This window comes from Salvelinus alpinus, chromosome 29, assembly GCF_045679555.1.
Source record: "Salvelinus alpinus chromosome 29, SLU_Salpinus.1, whole genome shotgun sequence".
NCBI classification, from domain to species: domain Eukaryota; kingdom Metazoa; phylum Chordata; class Actinopteri; order Salmoniformes; family Salmonidae; genus Salvelinus; species Salvelinus alpinus.
In genome coordinates, this window is record NC_092114.1 from 37,783,585 (window position 1) to 37,796,382 (window position 12,798).

Consider the following 12,798-nt stretch of genomic DNA (forward strand, 5'->3'; position numbering starts at 1 on the left):
GAATGTGTAATGTGATCACAAAAATTACCTCAGACTTACTTTCCCATGTTACTTCCTCCAAACATCGATTGAATGACAACTCAGGTTGCCTCATCATCCATTACGTTCTCTACAGTCTGACAGTAGTGAAGCAGTAGGTATTTAGTGTCTGAGTGGGTGTAATCCTTTAGAGTAGAGAGGCTACCGCGAGCCACACTGTAAACACGACTAGACGCTAATCTTTATAATTTATAACGGGGGGCCATGACTGGCTGACCTCGCGGCTAAGCACAACACCTGCTCGGAATCTAAACAAGAATGGCGTAGGCTAATTGATATTGATGGCGAGTGCTCCTGTTGTTTGTTGACTTTGGGAGGGTATGTAGTTAGCGCGGCATGCTAACCTCCTGTCTCTAGTGTGTGTAGAGTCAGGTCTAACTTAAGGATTCATTTCCTCTTGCTCGCAGCATTCCTCCCAGTATTCCTCATGAAAGAGTCAGAGAATCAGGATGCTACCCAAGTACGTTACCCTAGTAATTGTAAAACATGTATATCTCGCTCTGTGAAATCTACTTGGTTTTTAATGTGGAACTGACTCATTCAAAATGTAGATGAATGCATCTCTATGGTCCATTGGACTGATGTGTACTGTATCTCCGACAGAATGACCTTTCCCACCATCACTCTGGTTGTGTGTCTTAGTGTGTTAGCGCTCTAAGAGGCAGATGTTGACATTAGCAGCCGTTAAGACCATCTGGATTCCAGCCCGAACCGTTCGTTCCTCATTGATATCGTTTTGACGAAAGCAGACAGCCTGAAGTCGATCGTTAATATTTCTGACCAAAACAGCCTGGTGTCAGTCTGACCTTGGATATCTTTTTTTACTTATTAGTGTTAACATTTAATTTAGTTTGACGAGTTCTGGACTGCTGCCGGTGTCAGGAGTTGATAGACCAGAACATAGACACAATCACATGAATCAATTGTCCTGTGAGATTTATATTTGTGCATTACTTTCCAAATTGTAATGATGAATCCATTTTGTTTTGCGCCCAGATCTGAGCTCATGTGTTACCTTTAAATGCCATTAGGCTATGATGAATCATAATGGTAACTTTTTGCTTAGATATTGCACGCTAAAAATGCATATTTTGTCCTGAAATTGTATCATTCAATTAATAGACATCGATTCCTCAATGTGTTCATTAAATCAAGTCGATGAATATGTGAAAACCACTAGCCATTTGAGAAAATGTCCTAAGTTGAGCAATTACAGATTTGACAGAACATTTACATATCTGCTGTATGAGATATGAAATGGGTTTTCATCATGTAGAGTCAAACAACATGTGTTAGTAGCGCTTCCCTTCCTCCTCTTTCTACTAAGGTACACAATAGTACGTTTTGGTAGACAGAAGGTGCTCTTTGGTAAAAGGGGTAAATTGGTCATCAAAAAGAAAGGAGAACCAAGGCACTCTTCATATAATTAATTAAAATGCCTTTATTAGTATGGCATGTTCAATAGAAACAAAGTTTTAAAAATCCGACGTGTTTCGGCTGCATGGCCTTCGTCCGGGAGTACAAAAAAATTATACAATGTCCTCTTTTGAACAGCTTTTCCAATTAGCCCTAATTATAAGAGGGAGTGGTTACAAAATTGATTGGACACACCTAGTAAGCAATACTATACACATTAAAAAGTGAAATACTGTAGCTATGTTATCATAAAAATACAACTCCAAGCTAGAAGTATCAGGACACTTAGAAAGGTAGTTCTAACCTTAAATATGACTGGGAGAAGTGTCTAGAATAAGAAAGCAATATATTCCATAGTATACTAGAACACAGCAAAACATGAACAACAACAGTCTAAACATAGCTGAGGGCAATTGAGCAAAATGTCCACTAGATGACAGCAAATGGACCTATCACAATCCTACAGGAAGGGTGAGAAATCCATATCTTCATTTAAACCAGGGTATTTAGTAGCCTGTAGTCTGTAAATCCAAAAACTTTCCCTTTGGTTTAACTGTTTAAGATGGTCCACTTTTCTAATAGAGGCCGAAATATGATCAATACCCATAGCTTGTAGGGAGGCAGGGTTGCCATGGTGTAAGGACTCTCAAGTTTTTTGAGAGTCACCCGGAAGATAACTGTGGACTAATTTGTCATTTAGGGTAGGACATCTCTTAAAGCTTATGACTGGTGGCTCAGGAAAGACTTGGCGTAGTAGCGTATCACTTTGGATGATTCCCCAATTATTTTTAATGATTCTTTTAATGTTTATGTTAATGAATCATTAAAAATAATTGGGGAATCATCCAAAGTGATACGCTACTACGCCAAGTCTTTCCTGAGCCACCAGTCATAAGCTTTAAGAGATGTCCTACCCTGAATGACAAATTAGTCCACAGTTATCTTCCGGGTGACTCTCAAAAAACTTGGCTTGACCACAAAACCAAGGGCTCACTTAAATGTAACCATTGTAACCATTGCAGAAATATTGCACAGAATAAGTATTTTGTTGACACAGCTTCCTAAATGGAGTATTACGTCAAGCATTCAAGTAACTGCAAAACCACTCATGTCATCTATAGATTGGAATGTCCACAGTGCAAGGTGTTCTACATTGGACGGACAAAGAGACGCCTTCAAGACCGCTTAGCGGAACACAAGTACGCCATACGGGTAGGCAATGAAGACTACCGCATGGCAAGGCACTACAAGTCCTTACACCATGGCAACCCTGCCTCCCTACAAGCTATGGGTATTGATCATATTTCGGCCTCTATTAGAAAAGGGGACCGTCTTAAACAGTTAAACCAAAGGGAACGTTTTGGGATTTACAGACTACAGGCCACTAAATACCCTGGTTTAAATGAAGATATGGATTTCTCACCCTTCCTGTAGGATTGTGATAGGTCCATTTGCTGTCATCTCGTGGACATTTTGCTCAATTGCCCTCAGCTATGTTTAGACTGTTGTTGTTCATGTTTTGCTGTGTTCTAGTGTACTATGGAATATATTGCTTTCTTATTCTAGACACTTCTCCCAGTCATATTTAAGGTTAGAACTACCTTTCTAAGTGTCCTGATACTTCTAGCTTGGAGTTGTATTTTTATGATAACATAGCTACGGTATTTCACTTTTTAATGGGTATAGTATTGCTTACTAGGTGTGTCCAATCAATTTTGTAACCACTCCCTCTTATAATTAGGGCTAATTGGAAAAGCTGTTCAAAAGAGGACATTGTATTATTTTTTTTGTACTCCCTGACGAAGGCCATGCAGCCGAAACACGTTGGATTTTTAAAACTTTGTTTCTATTGAACATGCCATACTAATAAAGGCATTTTAACTATATGAAGAGTGCCTTGGTCCTCCTTTCTTTTTGATAACATGTATTTGTATTCTGACCCCTTTTCATTTGACTGAACTGAATTCCTCTCTTCTCCTTCCATCTTACCCTCCACAGACAGGGCTCCCGTGGATCTGAGCCACACACCATGACTTGCTGAAGCCCCCCTTGCTGCTACCCACCCACCCCCCTTCTCCTCATTGAAGATGGTCCCTCCGGAACGGACAAGGTGGCGCCTCCTGCTGGCAGTCCTCACACTCACTTCCTGTCTACTGTCCACCTCAGCCACGGCCCCGCCCTTCCCCAAAGACCTGGAGCCAATCAATGTTGTCCGATGGGAGCGTGAGTAGTCCCACCAGCCCCCTGATTGGCTTAGAATGATTTAAAAGGCCAAGTGGTGCCATGTTGCATATTTTTCCTCAGTGATATAAGGGGATTCATTTAGTAGCGCGAGACTGGTAGTTAGAGTGCACTAATATGATGTGACATATAGATCTACCACTGAGTTAGGGGAGGAAGACTGCTGTGGTATTTGTCTCCAGCAGCACGCAAGGAAACAGATTCCCTATTTGCGTTGCCTAAGGCTGGCTCAGAGCCCTAATGCTACCTTGTTAAAATATTGATGGACCAAAGTCAGGAATTCAGTCTGTAGAGTTGGCCTGCACAGGAGATGAGTGTGGATGAATGGTCTTGTGCAAATTAAACACAATATAAGATTATGAACAGAGATGTACACTCAAAATGGCCATCATTGATTTTTGAGTGGGTGTTGGGCATTGTTCAACTAAAGTAATCAACTATATGTGGGTCTATCGGCTACAGGAGGTATGGTTTACATGATAGTTAATGAGCCGGACAGGTCTAATACATTATTGGTGTGAGAAAGGAGGATAAAGAGCGGCGAAGGAGAAGGAGTCGCTGAGGCATTGGCACCATGGCATTAAATGGGTGTTGGTTTGCTAGGTCAACAGCTTGGAATCTCGGAAAGAGAGGGGGACAAAGAACGAAAGGGAGTTTACAGTGTGCTACCGGTATGCACAAATCAAAGTCGAGGTAAAATGCTGAACATTTCAGACTGATATCATCTCATTTTTGTTGAATGTAGTAGGTAACACCTTGAAACAGATCCATTGCGGATATATCTCCTGTCATATCGAACAGTGGAAACGACACCATCAGACCTACCTAGACTAACTGTGAGAGTTGACTTCTCAAGGGCATTTTGTTTAGTGTTAGAGCGTATTTGGCTCCTCACTCTGCAGGTTGCGAGCTGACGCCTTCTTTGCCATTGACGAAATGCCAACAGTCTTATCATTTAATGAACACTTTTGCCTAGTCATCAGATTTGCTGTTGTATTGTCCAAACAAAGCCTTTCGGCAGATGAATTGAGTTTAATCGTACAGCTACAGTATATGCTTTAATAATTGCCATTATGCAAATTGCTTACGACAGAAATACAATAGCAGACACTTTTTATCTTAGCTCACTCATCCCAAGCCAAATATACTATGCCTCTATCAAACCTCTATTTACCCTTCAGCAGGGTTGTGTTCATTGGGCACCAAACGGAAGAAAACAGACAATATAAGAAACCCTCACGTTTTCTCTTTCGTGCCTTAATGAACAAGACCCAGGACTGGACACAGACGGCTAGAGCAGGAGAGCAGGGACTAGCAGAGGTTTCTGTTCATTAACTTCCCCCTAGTCTGACCTTTTAGAAACAGGCCAGGCCTCCTGAACCTGGATACAGTTCACAGGAAGAACAGGATATGACTAGAATGGGAGCGTGTCTGACCAGAGAGTGACTGGTTTAGTTTAGCGACTGCAAACCTACACTGTATCCATTTATTGCCACAAGCAACTGAAAATACAACAAATACTACGTAGTTAAAGATTTAAACACCAGAATGAGGCCTTTCAGGACCAATTAGGATTACCAAGCAGGATTACCAATTATAAATGACAACTAGAAATAGTAGTCATTCCCGTAAAGCTGTGCAGTCTAGGAGTTGGGGTCATGAATTGGAAAAATCTTGACATGTATGTGATAATTCAGCTACTCTTATATTCAACGTCTCTCTCTTTTTGTAGACTCCTACCTGTACCCAGGGTTCCAGGGGCTGGTGTCGGACAACGACACATTCAGACTAGGCCTGGACTTCCAGAGGATGCTGAGGATCAACCACATGCTCTACATCGCTGCCAGGTCAGTCAGCCAATTCACTGCCTCCGTTCTGGTCCACATGTTAACAATCACAACCAATAAAACATCACTACCAGACTGACTAAACTAGGGTCTGTTTCCCAGACACTGAAGGTTTTTCAATGCAGAATCTGGGAAACCAACCCATAGTTTGCTTTTATTTATGAGACTGTGCACAGAACACCATGACACTAAATCTTAATCTTTACCCCACAGGGACCATGTTTTTGCAGTAAACCTGACCACAGCTGGTGACGACTTCGTCCCCCAGCTGGTAAGTTACATAATCAAACACTCGATCAAACCTCACATGGCTATGCAAGATGTAATACAACATAATACAAGCAGGAACTAACATGACCATGTGGTTTATTACTGCATACTTTTGATCCATTTATTCTCTTCTAAACACCAAAGTACCCATCATTTATTTGCAATGTGAATTATATCTGTTTTTAGAAGTACCGTAGCCTGGCCTCTTCTGAGTTTTCTTCACTAATGGACTAGCCTGCGAACAATGGCCCTTAGCTTGGCTGCTCCCCACCCTGGAGGACCCTCGAGCATAACCCCAATATGGCAGAGGTCCAGTAGTTCTACACGGAAGCCCCTTTTCATATCAGCTTCCCAGAAACAACTTCTCCGGATGGGGTTGCGAAGTCGAGTGAAGCTCTCAGCAGGCAGATCCAAAGATTACCCAAAGGTCACAGAGAGGCCTCTGACCGGTTATGGCCACATGAACGCACTCTGCGATTGCATCAGGCTCTTTCATGTAACTCTGTGTGTGGTGTGGTGGCGCTTTCTCTAGAGCAGGGGTGTCAAACATGCGGGCCAAATCCGGCATTTGGGGTTCCAATCCGGTGATTTTTCATAATACTTTAAAATGACTAAAACCAAATGGAAACTGTGTATAAATGATAATGGACCTATATTCATACCGTTTCTTGACTGTGTCCAGCTCGCTAATAATCACCAAAATGAAAGCTATGGGACAAAGGAACATTTTTAGCAAATTGACGGCGAGGAAGTACAACCAATTTTCAATGCGGGCCTTATTGAAGACCGAATGCGGCCACCCGGGGCAAAATTAGTTCTACACCCCTGGTCTAGAGCATGGTGTGGTGTCATATTTAGTTTCCCCCCCTTTCATGTATTGCAGAAGCTGACATGGAGGTCCAAGGATGTTGCCAAGTGTACCGTGAGGGGTAGAAACAGCGTGAGTATCTTTCTCCACCATGTTCTATGTGTGTCTACGTTAAGGTCAGGGGAGAACACACTAGCTACCGCTTGGCGTTCTTCAGTGGTAGAGTCGACTCTCCCTAGCAGCATAAATGGGGGGCTCCCGATTGGCGCAGCGGTCTAAGGCACTGCATCTCAGCGTTAGAGGCGTCGCTACAGACCCTGGTTTGATTCCAGGCTGTATCACAACCGGCCTCAATTAGGAGTCCCATAGGGCGGCGCACAATTGGCCCAGCGTCGTCCGGGTTAGGGTTTGGCCGGGGTAGGCCGTCATTGTAGATAATCATTTGTTCTTAACTGACTTGCCTAGATAAATAATGGTTAAATAAAAACAATGTAAGTGCATCCTATAACATAATTGGATGGTTTCAAAGGCACCATAATTCTCTTGTGAGGCCGAGTAATGCATCAGCGCTATTTTATTATGGCAGCCTGTTCTTATTCCAAATGTATTTATAGTACATGAGTTCCCAGTGATACTGAATGAGCCTATGTGTTTTTCCAGGATGAATGCTACAACTATGTCAAAGTGCTGGTACCGCGGAACGACGAGACCCTGTTTGCTTGCGGCACTAATGCCTTCAACCCCACCTGCCGTAACTACAAGGTACGTGTTTTTTATTTTTTATTTATTTTTTTTTATTTTTTTTTACCGTTATTTTACCAGGTAAGTTGACTGAGAACACGTTCTCATTTGCAGCAACGACCTGGGGAATAGTTACAGGGGAGAGGAGGGGGATGAATGAGCCAATTGTGTGAGTTTAGGTGTTGATGTGTGCTGTTAATTTCTTTCATCAAACCTTTAGATTCGAGAGAGCCATGATTGACGTTTGTTAATGTCACTCCAATTATAAAGCTGTGATTGCTGATTGGCGGGCATGCAGAGACAACGAGCTAGTCATTATCACAATGCCACAGTTTGGCTCTTCATTGACCTCCTCTTGAGTGCTAAGCCTTTGTGTGTTCCATCCTCTTGCATTGAGAAGGTATAATTGCTTCCGAGCAGTCGGTTTGTTCACTCATGACTCACAATTGAATAAAAGTCAAGATGACATTACACATTTGTCTGTTTTTCGCATTCAATACAATTACCATTTCAATTTGCATACATGCAATAGTGTGAAGTTATGTTGAAAAGGCAAGAAAGAGGACTTGTCATTTAACATTAGAAACTACTTAATTGGAGCTCATTGAAGGCAGAGAGGTGAAGCCAACCAGACAGATGTTGTTTTGTTTTTCCTAGTGTGTGTGTGTGTGTGTGTGTGTGTGTGGGGGAGCAGGGAGTCCAACTCCTGCTTAGCCACAAATAGGAGACCGTCCCAAGAGGGACTGGAGAGGCAGCCAGGTAATTTATGAGCGCCAGCGAGGGGCTAAACGTCCACAGCCGTGCTAGCAATAGCAATGGCTGTGTTAGCAATTCAGCTAATGTTGCAGCAGAGGTAAAGGAGTAAAGCGGTTCGTGCAGTGCTGGTTTCAGTCCATGCCCAGAGCCACAATGGCAACAGAGAACTAACAGTCTCCTCTCCTTCCCACAGATGACCACCCTGGAGCAGGTTGGCGAAGAGGTGGTGGGTCAGGCGCGCTGTCCCTTCGAGTCGGGCCAATCCAACCTCGGCCTCTTTGCTGGTGAGTGGCTCAATTTGTAAATGTAGAATTTGAAATGAAATGGTTTTGTCCGTAGTCCATTAGCAAATAAAATGTTGTCCAAAGACTGAATGTAAGACCTTTTAGGCAGGTCTAGACGGAAGCCTAGTCTTATGGCTAAATCGATGAGTCATAAGTCTGTACCTAGCTTATAGTAAATATTAGCTTAATCAGTTGAGCATTCTTATAGCATTATTTATGAAAATGTTTTTTTTATATATATATATAAAGCTTGTCCATATGAATTCTAGTATTTTACTATGACTTTATGTATTACTACTATACTATCGTACTTATTAATTACTATATTTTCTCTACTTACTTTATTTTTCAGGCGGTGATTTCTACTCTGCCACCATGACCGACTTCCTGGCCAGCGACGCTGTCATCTATCGTAGTCTTGGCGACGACAGCCCCGTCCTGCGGACCGTCAAGTACGACTCCAAGTGGCTCCGAGGTTGGTCACATGACTTTTGTGTCGATCAGTGTCCTGGTTGGGGATGTGTAGCTCTTTCAGCCCAGACACCCGATTCAACCAATCACTGCGTCATCAAGTCCTTAATTAGTTGGATCAGGTGTTAGTACTGGGTTGGAACAAATGCCTGAACAGCAGTGACTCCATCCCTGATACACTCCAGAAAAGTATGACTCACCATAATGACTTTAATTCAATCTCAACTCTCACTTTTCCCCTCTTGTGTGTGTCTCCTTGCCTCCCCAGAGCCCCATTTCCACCATGCGATCGAGTATGGGAATTATGTCTACTTTTTCCTCAGTGAGATTGCAGTGGAGTACACCACCCTGGGAAAGGTAAGAGGGTGTCACTTATGTAAGATTGATGTATGACGGGGTAGGCAACTAGATTCAGCCAGAGGCTGATTTTTGTCGGAGCGGATGGTCGGAGGCCCAGAACATAATTCTAATAATTTGTACACTGCAAATTGACCACAACTAAGCCCAAAAAGAGATTGTATTGAAAAATAACAGTCATTTCATACCTTGATTACGTTGAGACACAGTCACGTGTCACTTTTTTATTTGTGAGAATACTTGGGAACAAATTTCCTAAATTAATCAAAGTTTTAGCTGAATTCCTGGTGGTCTTTTTGTTCTCTTCAAAACTGAACAAAATCATAAAGAAAAAAAAGATTAAACAACTGATGTTCTATGTACTCTTATCAGATGTATCATGACTAGTTGAGATGGGTGATCGATTTATTCTGACAAGATGAAGGCACCATTATGGTTGGACATAGGATATGAGCTATAATGACAGGTCTGCAGCCTCATGTCCCAGAACCACTGAGCTATGACGAATGGGAAATAACATCCATTTGTGGTGGTTAGTCTGGAGGTTAGATAGGCGTAAGTGCATCCAGAGGGTTGCGGATTGAAATCCTATGGTGAAGCATCGAGAAGTTGAAAATGAGATGACAACCGGAGGGCAGCTGGTGACAGAATCTCCAGTACTCACTACTACCGTTGTGTCCTTGAGCAAGGCACGTATTAACCCCAGACAGCCAGCACTGTGGCTGATCCTGTGCTGCTTCAAGCCTATTAAGTCATGTTTGTTGTCTCAAGGGGTCGGGAGAAGAGTGCCAAGGATAATAAAGCACCATTCTATAATATTGTATAATTTTCTGGTTCTGCTCCAAGGTGGTGTTCTCTCGTGTGGCACGGGTGTGTAAGAACGACAACGGCGGCTCTCCTCGGGTGCTGGAGCGCTACTGGACCTCCTTCCTGAAGGCGCGGCTCAACTGCTCGGTGCCCGGCGACTCGTTCTTTTACTTCGACGTGCTGCAGTCGCTCACCAACGTGCTACAGATCAACCAGCGCCCCACGGTGGTGGGAGTGTTTACTACGCAAGCTAACAGGTTAGCCTAGTGGCCAAGAAAGTAGTGGTGAATGACTGGGCACTATTCCATCAAAGCCAATATCCATACATTTCTTATACCCCTTTCATACACAGACAAAGTTCCTACGATTTTACCGTGCCTGCTTCATTTTACCTGCTTTGTTGTACTTCTGAAAAGGGTAGGGGGTAAAAAACATGGACAATTTAAACCCACCTAAAGACCTAGTCATGATTCCTGCATTTTCACAGACCCTGTAACCAAAATACACCTATTAGGTCAGTGTGAATAGTTCTCAGCTTTTTTGCAGGTAAATTCATTAACACTTCCATTGTTCAACACTTCCCTAATTTGAAATGCAAACAGAGGGCTGGGTTGATATGGCCTAAAAATCATATATCGATTTATTTCAAACTTATGGGCGACTCATGATATATATCTCGATTTTGTCTAAATAAGCTTTGTTGCACAATTAAAGGTAAATACACCGCATTTCAAACAGTCAGGAATAATCTAATGAATTCAGGGCTTGTAACATTATACCTAGACTAAATATAAGCCTTCCACAACCATATGACCCACTAATAAATTACATTATTTTATCAAAATAGTTTAACCTGCTATTTTTTGCAATAATCACTGATCTGACTTCCAAGTCTGTCTATGAAAATGCCCTTTTTGTTAAAAAATGTACCAGAACCATGCACATCCACCAATAATTACCAACGTCTTGTAACAGACATTATAGAAAATTAATACAGGTCTCATGAACAATCTCTCAAGCACAAGCCCACGTGCTAGTGAGTAACCAGTTCATCTTTATGTTTGAAGTCTAGCCAACTTGCATTTGCTTGCTAACGCGGTAGAACAGTTGAACTGTTATGAACACACCCTCCTGTCCAACTGTTTGAACTGTTTACTTTGTTTAGATATTGAAATCAAGTGGCCGACCTGGATAATATGCTTATTTCTCAGAATGAGAGGTTCCAATTCCTTATATACATGTGTATTTTTATGCTCATTGCACATTTATAAAACACAGACTAGAAAGCTAGCGCGTGACATTCTGTCTCTAAAATGCTGCTAGCTGTGCGTGGTACCACAATGCTGCGCACGTTAAAAACTGAGCATACCTCTTCCCCAATCAAGTTCATTGATACTCTCGTTTCAGTAGGGTCTTATCTTTTTTACATTTTGGGAGTTAAAAAAAGGGTATCGCTAGAAAGTTAACTTTCTTGTCTATTACAGTAAAATAATGTTTGTACGCGTTTCGGTGTCCATATGACCGATTCTGTTGGACCAAACCTCAAATGGAAATGGCGAGTTTTTAAACTGCTTGTTGTCAGAGAGGAAGAAGTTATCTTTCGTCTTTTGTTGTTATGAGCGGCAGGGGGAGGGGCTTGGCGTCTATGTGCGAGTGGGAAGTTGCACTGTGCGCATAGCACGTAAGGAGCGAAGGAGGCAAGACCAAAGACAGAACGCTAGTAAAAAATAAACTAAAAACCTAGAGGCATCTGGAACGTCGCGCTAAAACATACATTTAAATGAAATCAATATACAGTATAACCCATCCCTACCCTAATGTTTTAACTATATCCCCTACCTCTCCTAATTTGCCAGTTACCCACTGATATGTATGAAAGGGGGTCATATAAACATTGCCTTATACAGTTTTACTGGTAATATACCACATCTTCTGTCTGAAATGGGTATTACACTGCAAGAATATGCAACATCACTAAAACTAGAAAAACTGGATATTCACTCACACACTGCACAGGAACATTTTAGTTTTACCTCAAACTTCTTGATATTGATTTGGAATTATACACAGAGCTCTACACTCACCAGATAGAAATCGGATAAAAAAATGTTTGCCTTGTTTGACCAGCCAACCATGTTTCAACAAACCTTTTCAGTAACTCAATCCCACAAGGCTCTTTTTTGAACACGCTCTTTGCGTCTGTCTCCCTCGTCAGTATCCCTGGCTCAGCAGTGTGTGCCTTCTACATGGATGACATAGAGAAGGCCTTTAATGGGAAGTTTAAGGAGCAGAAAACCAGTGACTCAGCCTGGACCCCAGTACCAGAGGAACAGGTGCCCAAGCCTAGGTATGAGACTGCCTTCTAAAGGGGGGAAACACTAGCCTACATATGACAACAACCATATGAGTTGGCCATACAGCACCAACAGATCTGGGACCAGCTAGGCTAGCACAGTACATACCCATGTTTTGTTTGAGTAAGAGTTGCCAAATGTAATTTCTCAAATCTCTATTTTCTACTTCAGACCTGGTTCCTGTGCCGGTGACGGCCCGGCCTCTGCCTACAAGTCGTCCACCACCTTCCCCGACGACACGCTGACCTTCATCAAGTCTTACCCTCTGATGGACGAGGCGGTGCCCTCCGTCAACGACCGGCCCTGCTTCACCCGCACCACCAGCAGGTACTGTAGAGCAGTACCATGCAATACAATATAATTATTTATCTTCGTGTGGACAAACGGCACCATAGACAAATATACAA

General features: G+C 42.5%; 1 protein-coding gene across 5 annotated transcripts in view; it reads left to right on the top strand.

Annotated features, from left to right (window-relative positions):
• The window catches only part of LOC139558668 (semaphorin-6D-like), a 133,335-nt gene that overhangs the window by 95,280 nt on the left and 25,257 nt on the right, over positions 1-12,798 (top strand). For all 5 annotated transcript variants that reach the window (XM_071373963.1, XM_071373958.1, XM_071373959.1 and 2 more), the window contains 11 exons: positions 3,454-3,678; positions 5,429-5,543; positions 5,757-5,814; positions 6,697-6,753; positions 7,282-7,383; positions 8,312-8,402; positions 8,755-8,877; positions 9,142-9,230; positions 10,077-10,294; positions 12,253-12,384; positions 12,563-12,718. In XM_071373963.1, coding sequence (XP_071230064.1) covers positions 3,543-3,678; positions 5,429-5,543; positions 5,757-5,814; positions 6,697-6,753; positions 7,282-7,383; positions 8,312-8,402; positions 8,755-8,877; positions 9,142-9,230; positions 10,077-10,294; positions 12,253-12,384; positions 12,563-12,718 — 1,277 coding nt within the window. In that variant the 5' untranslated portion in view covers positions 3,454-3,542. The remainder of the gene's footprint in view (positions 1-3,453; positions 3,679-5,428; positions 5,544-5,756; positions 5,815-6,696; positions 6,754-7,281; positions 7,384-8,311; positions 8,403-8,754; positions 8,878-9,141; positions 9,231-10,076; positions 10,295-12,252; positions 12,385-12,562; positions 12,719-12,798) is intronic.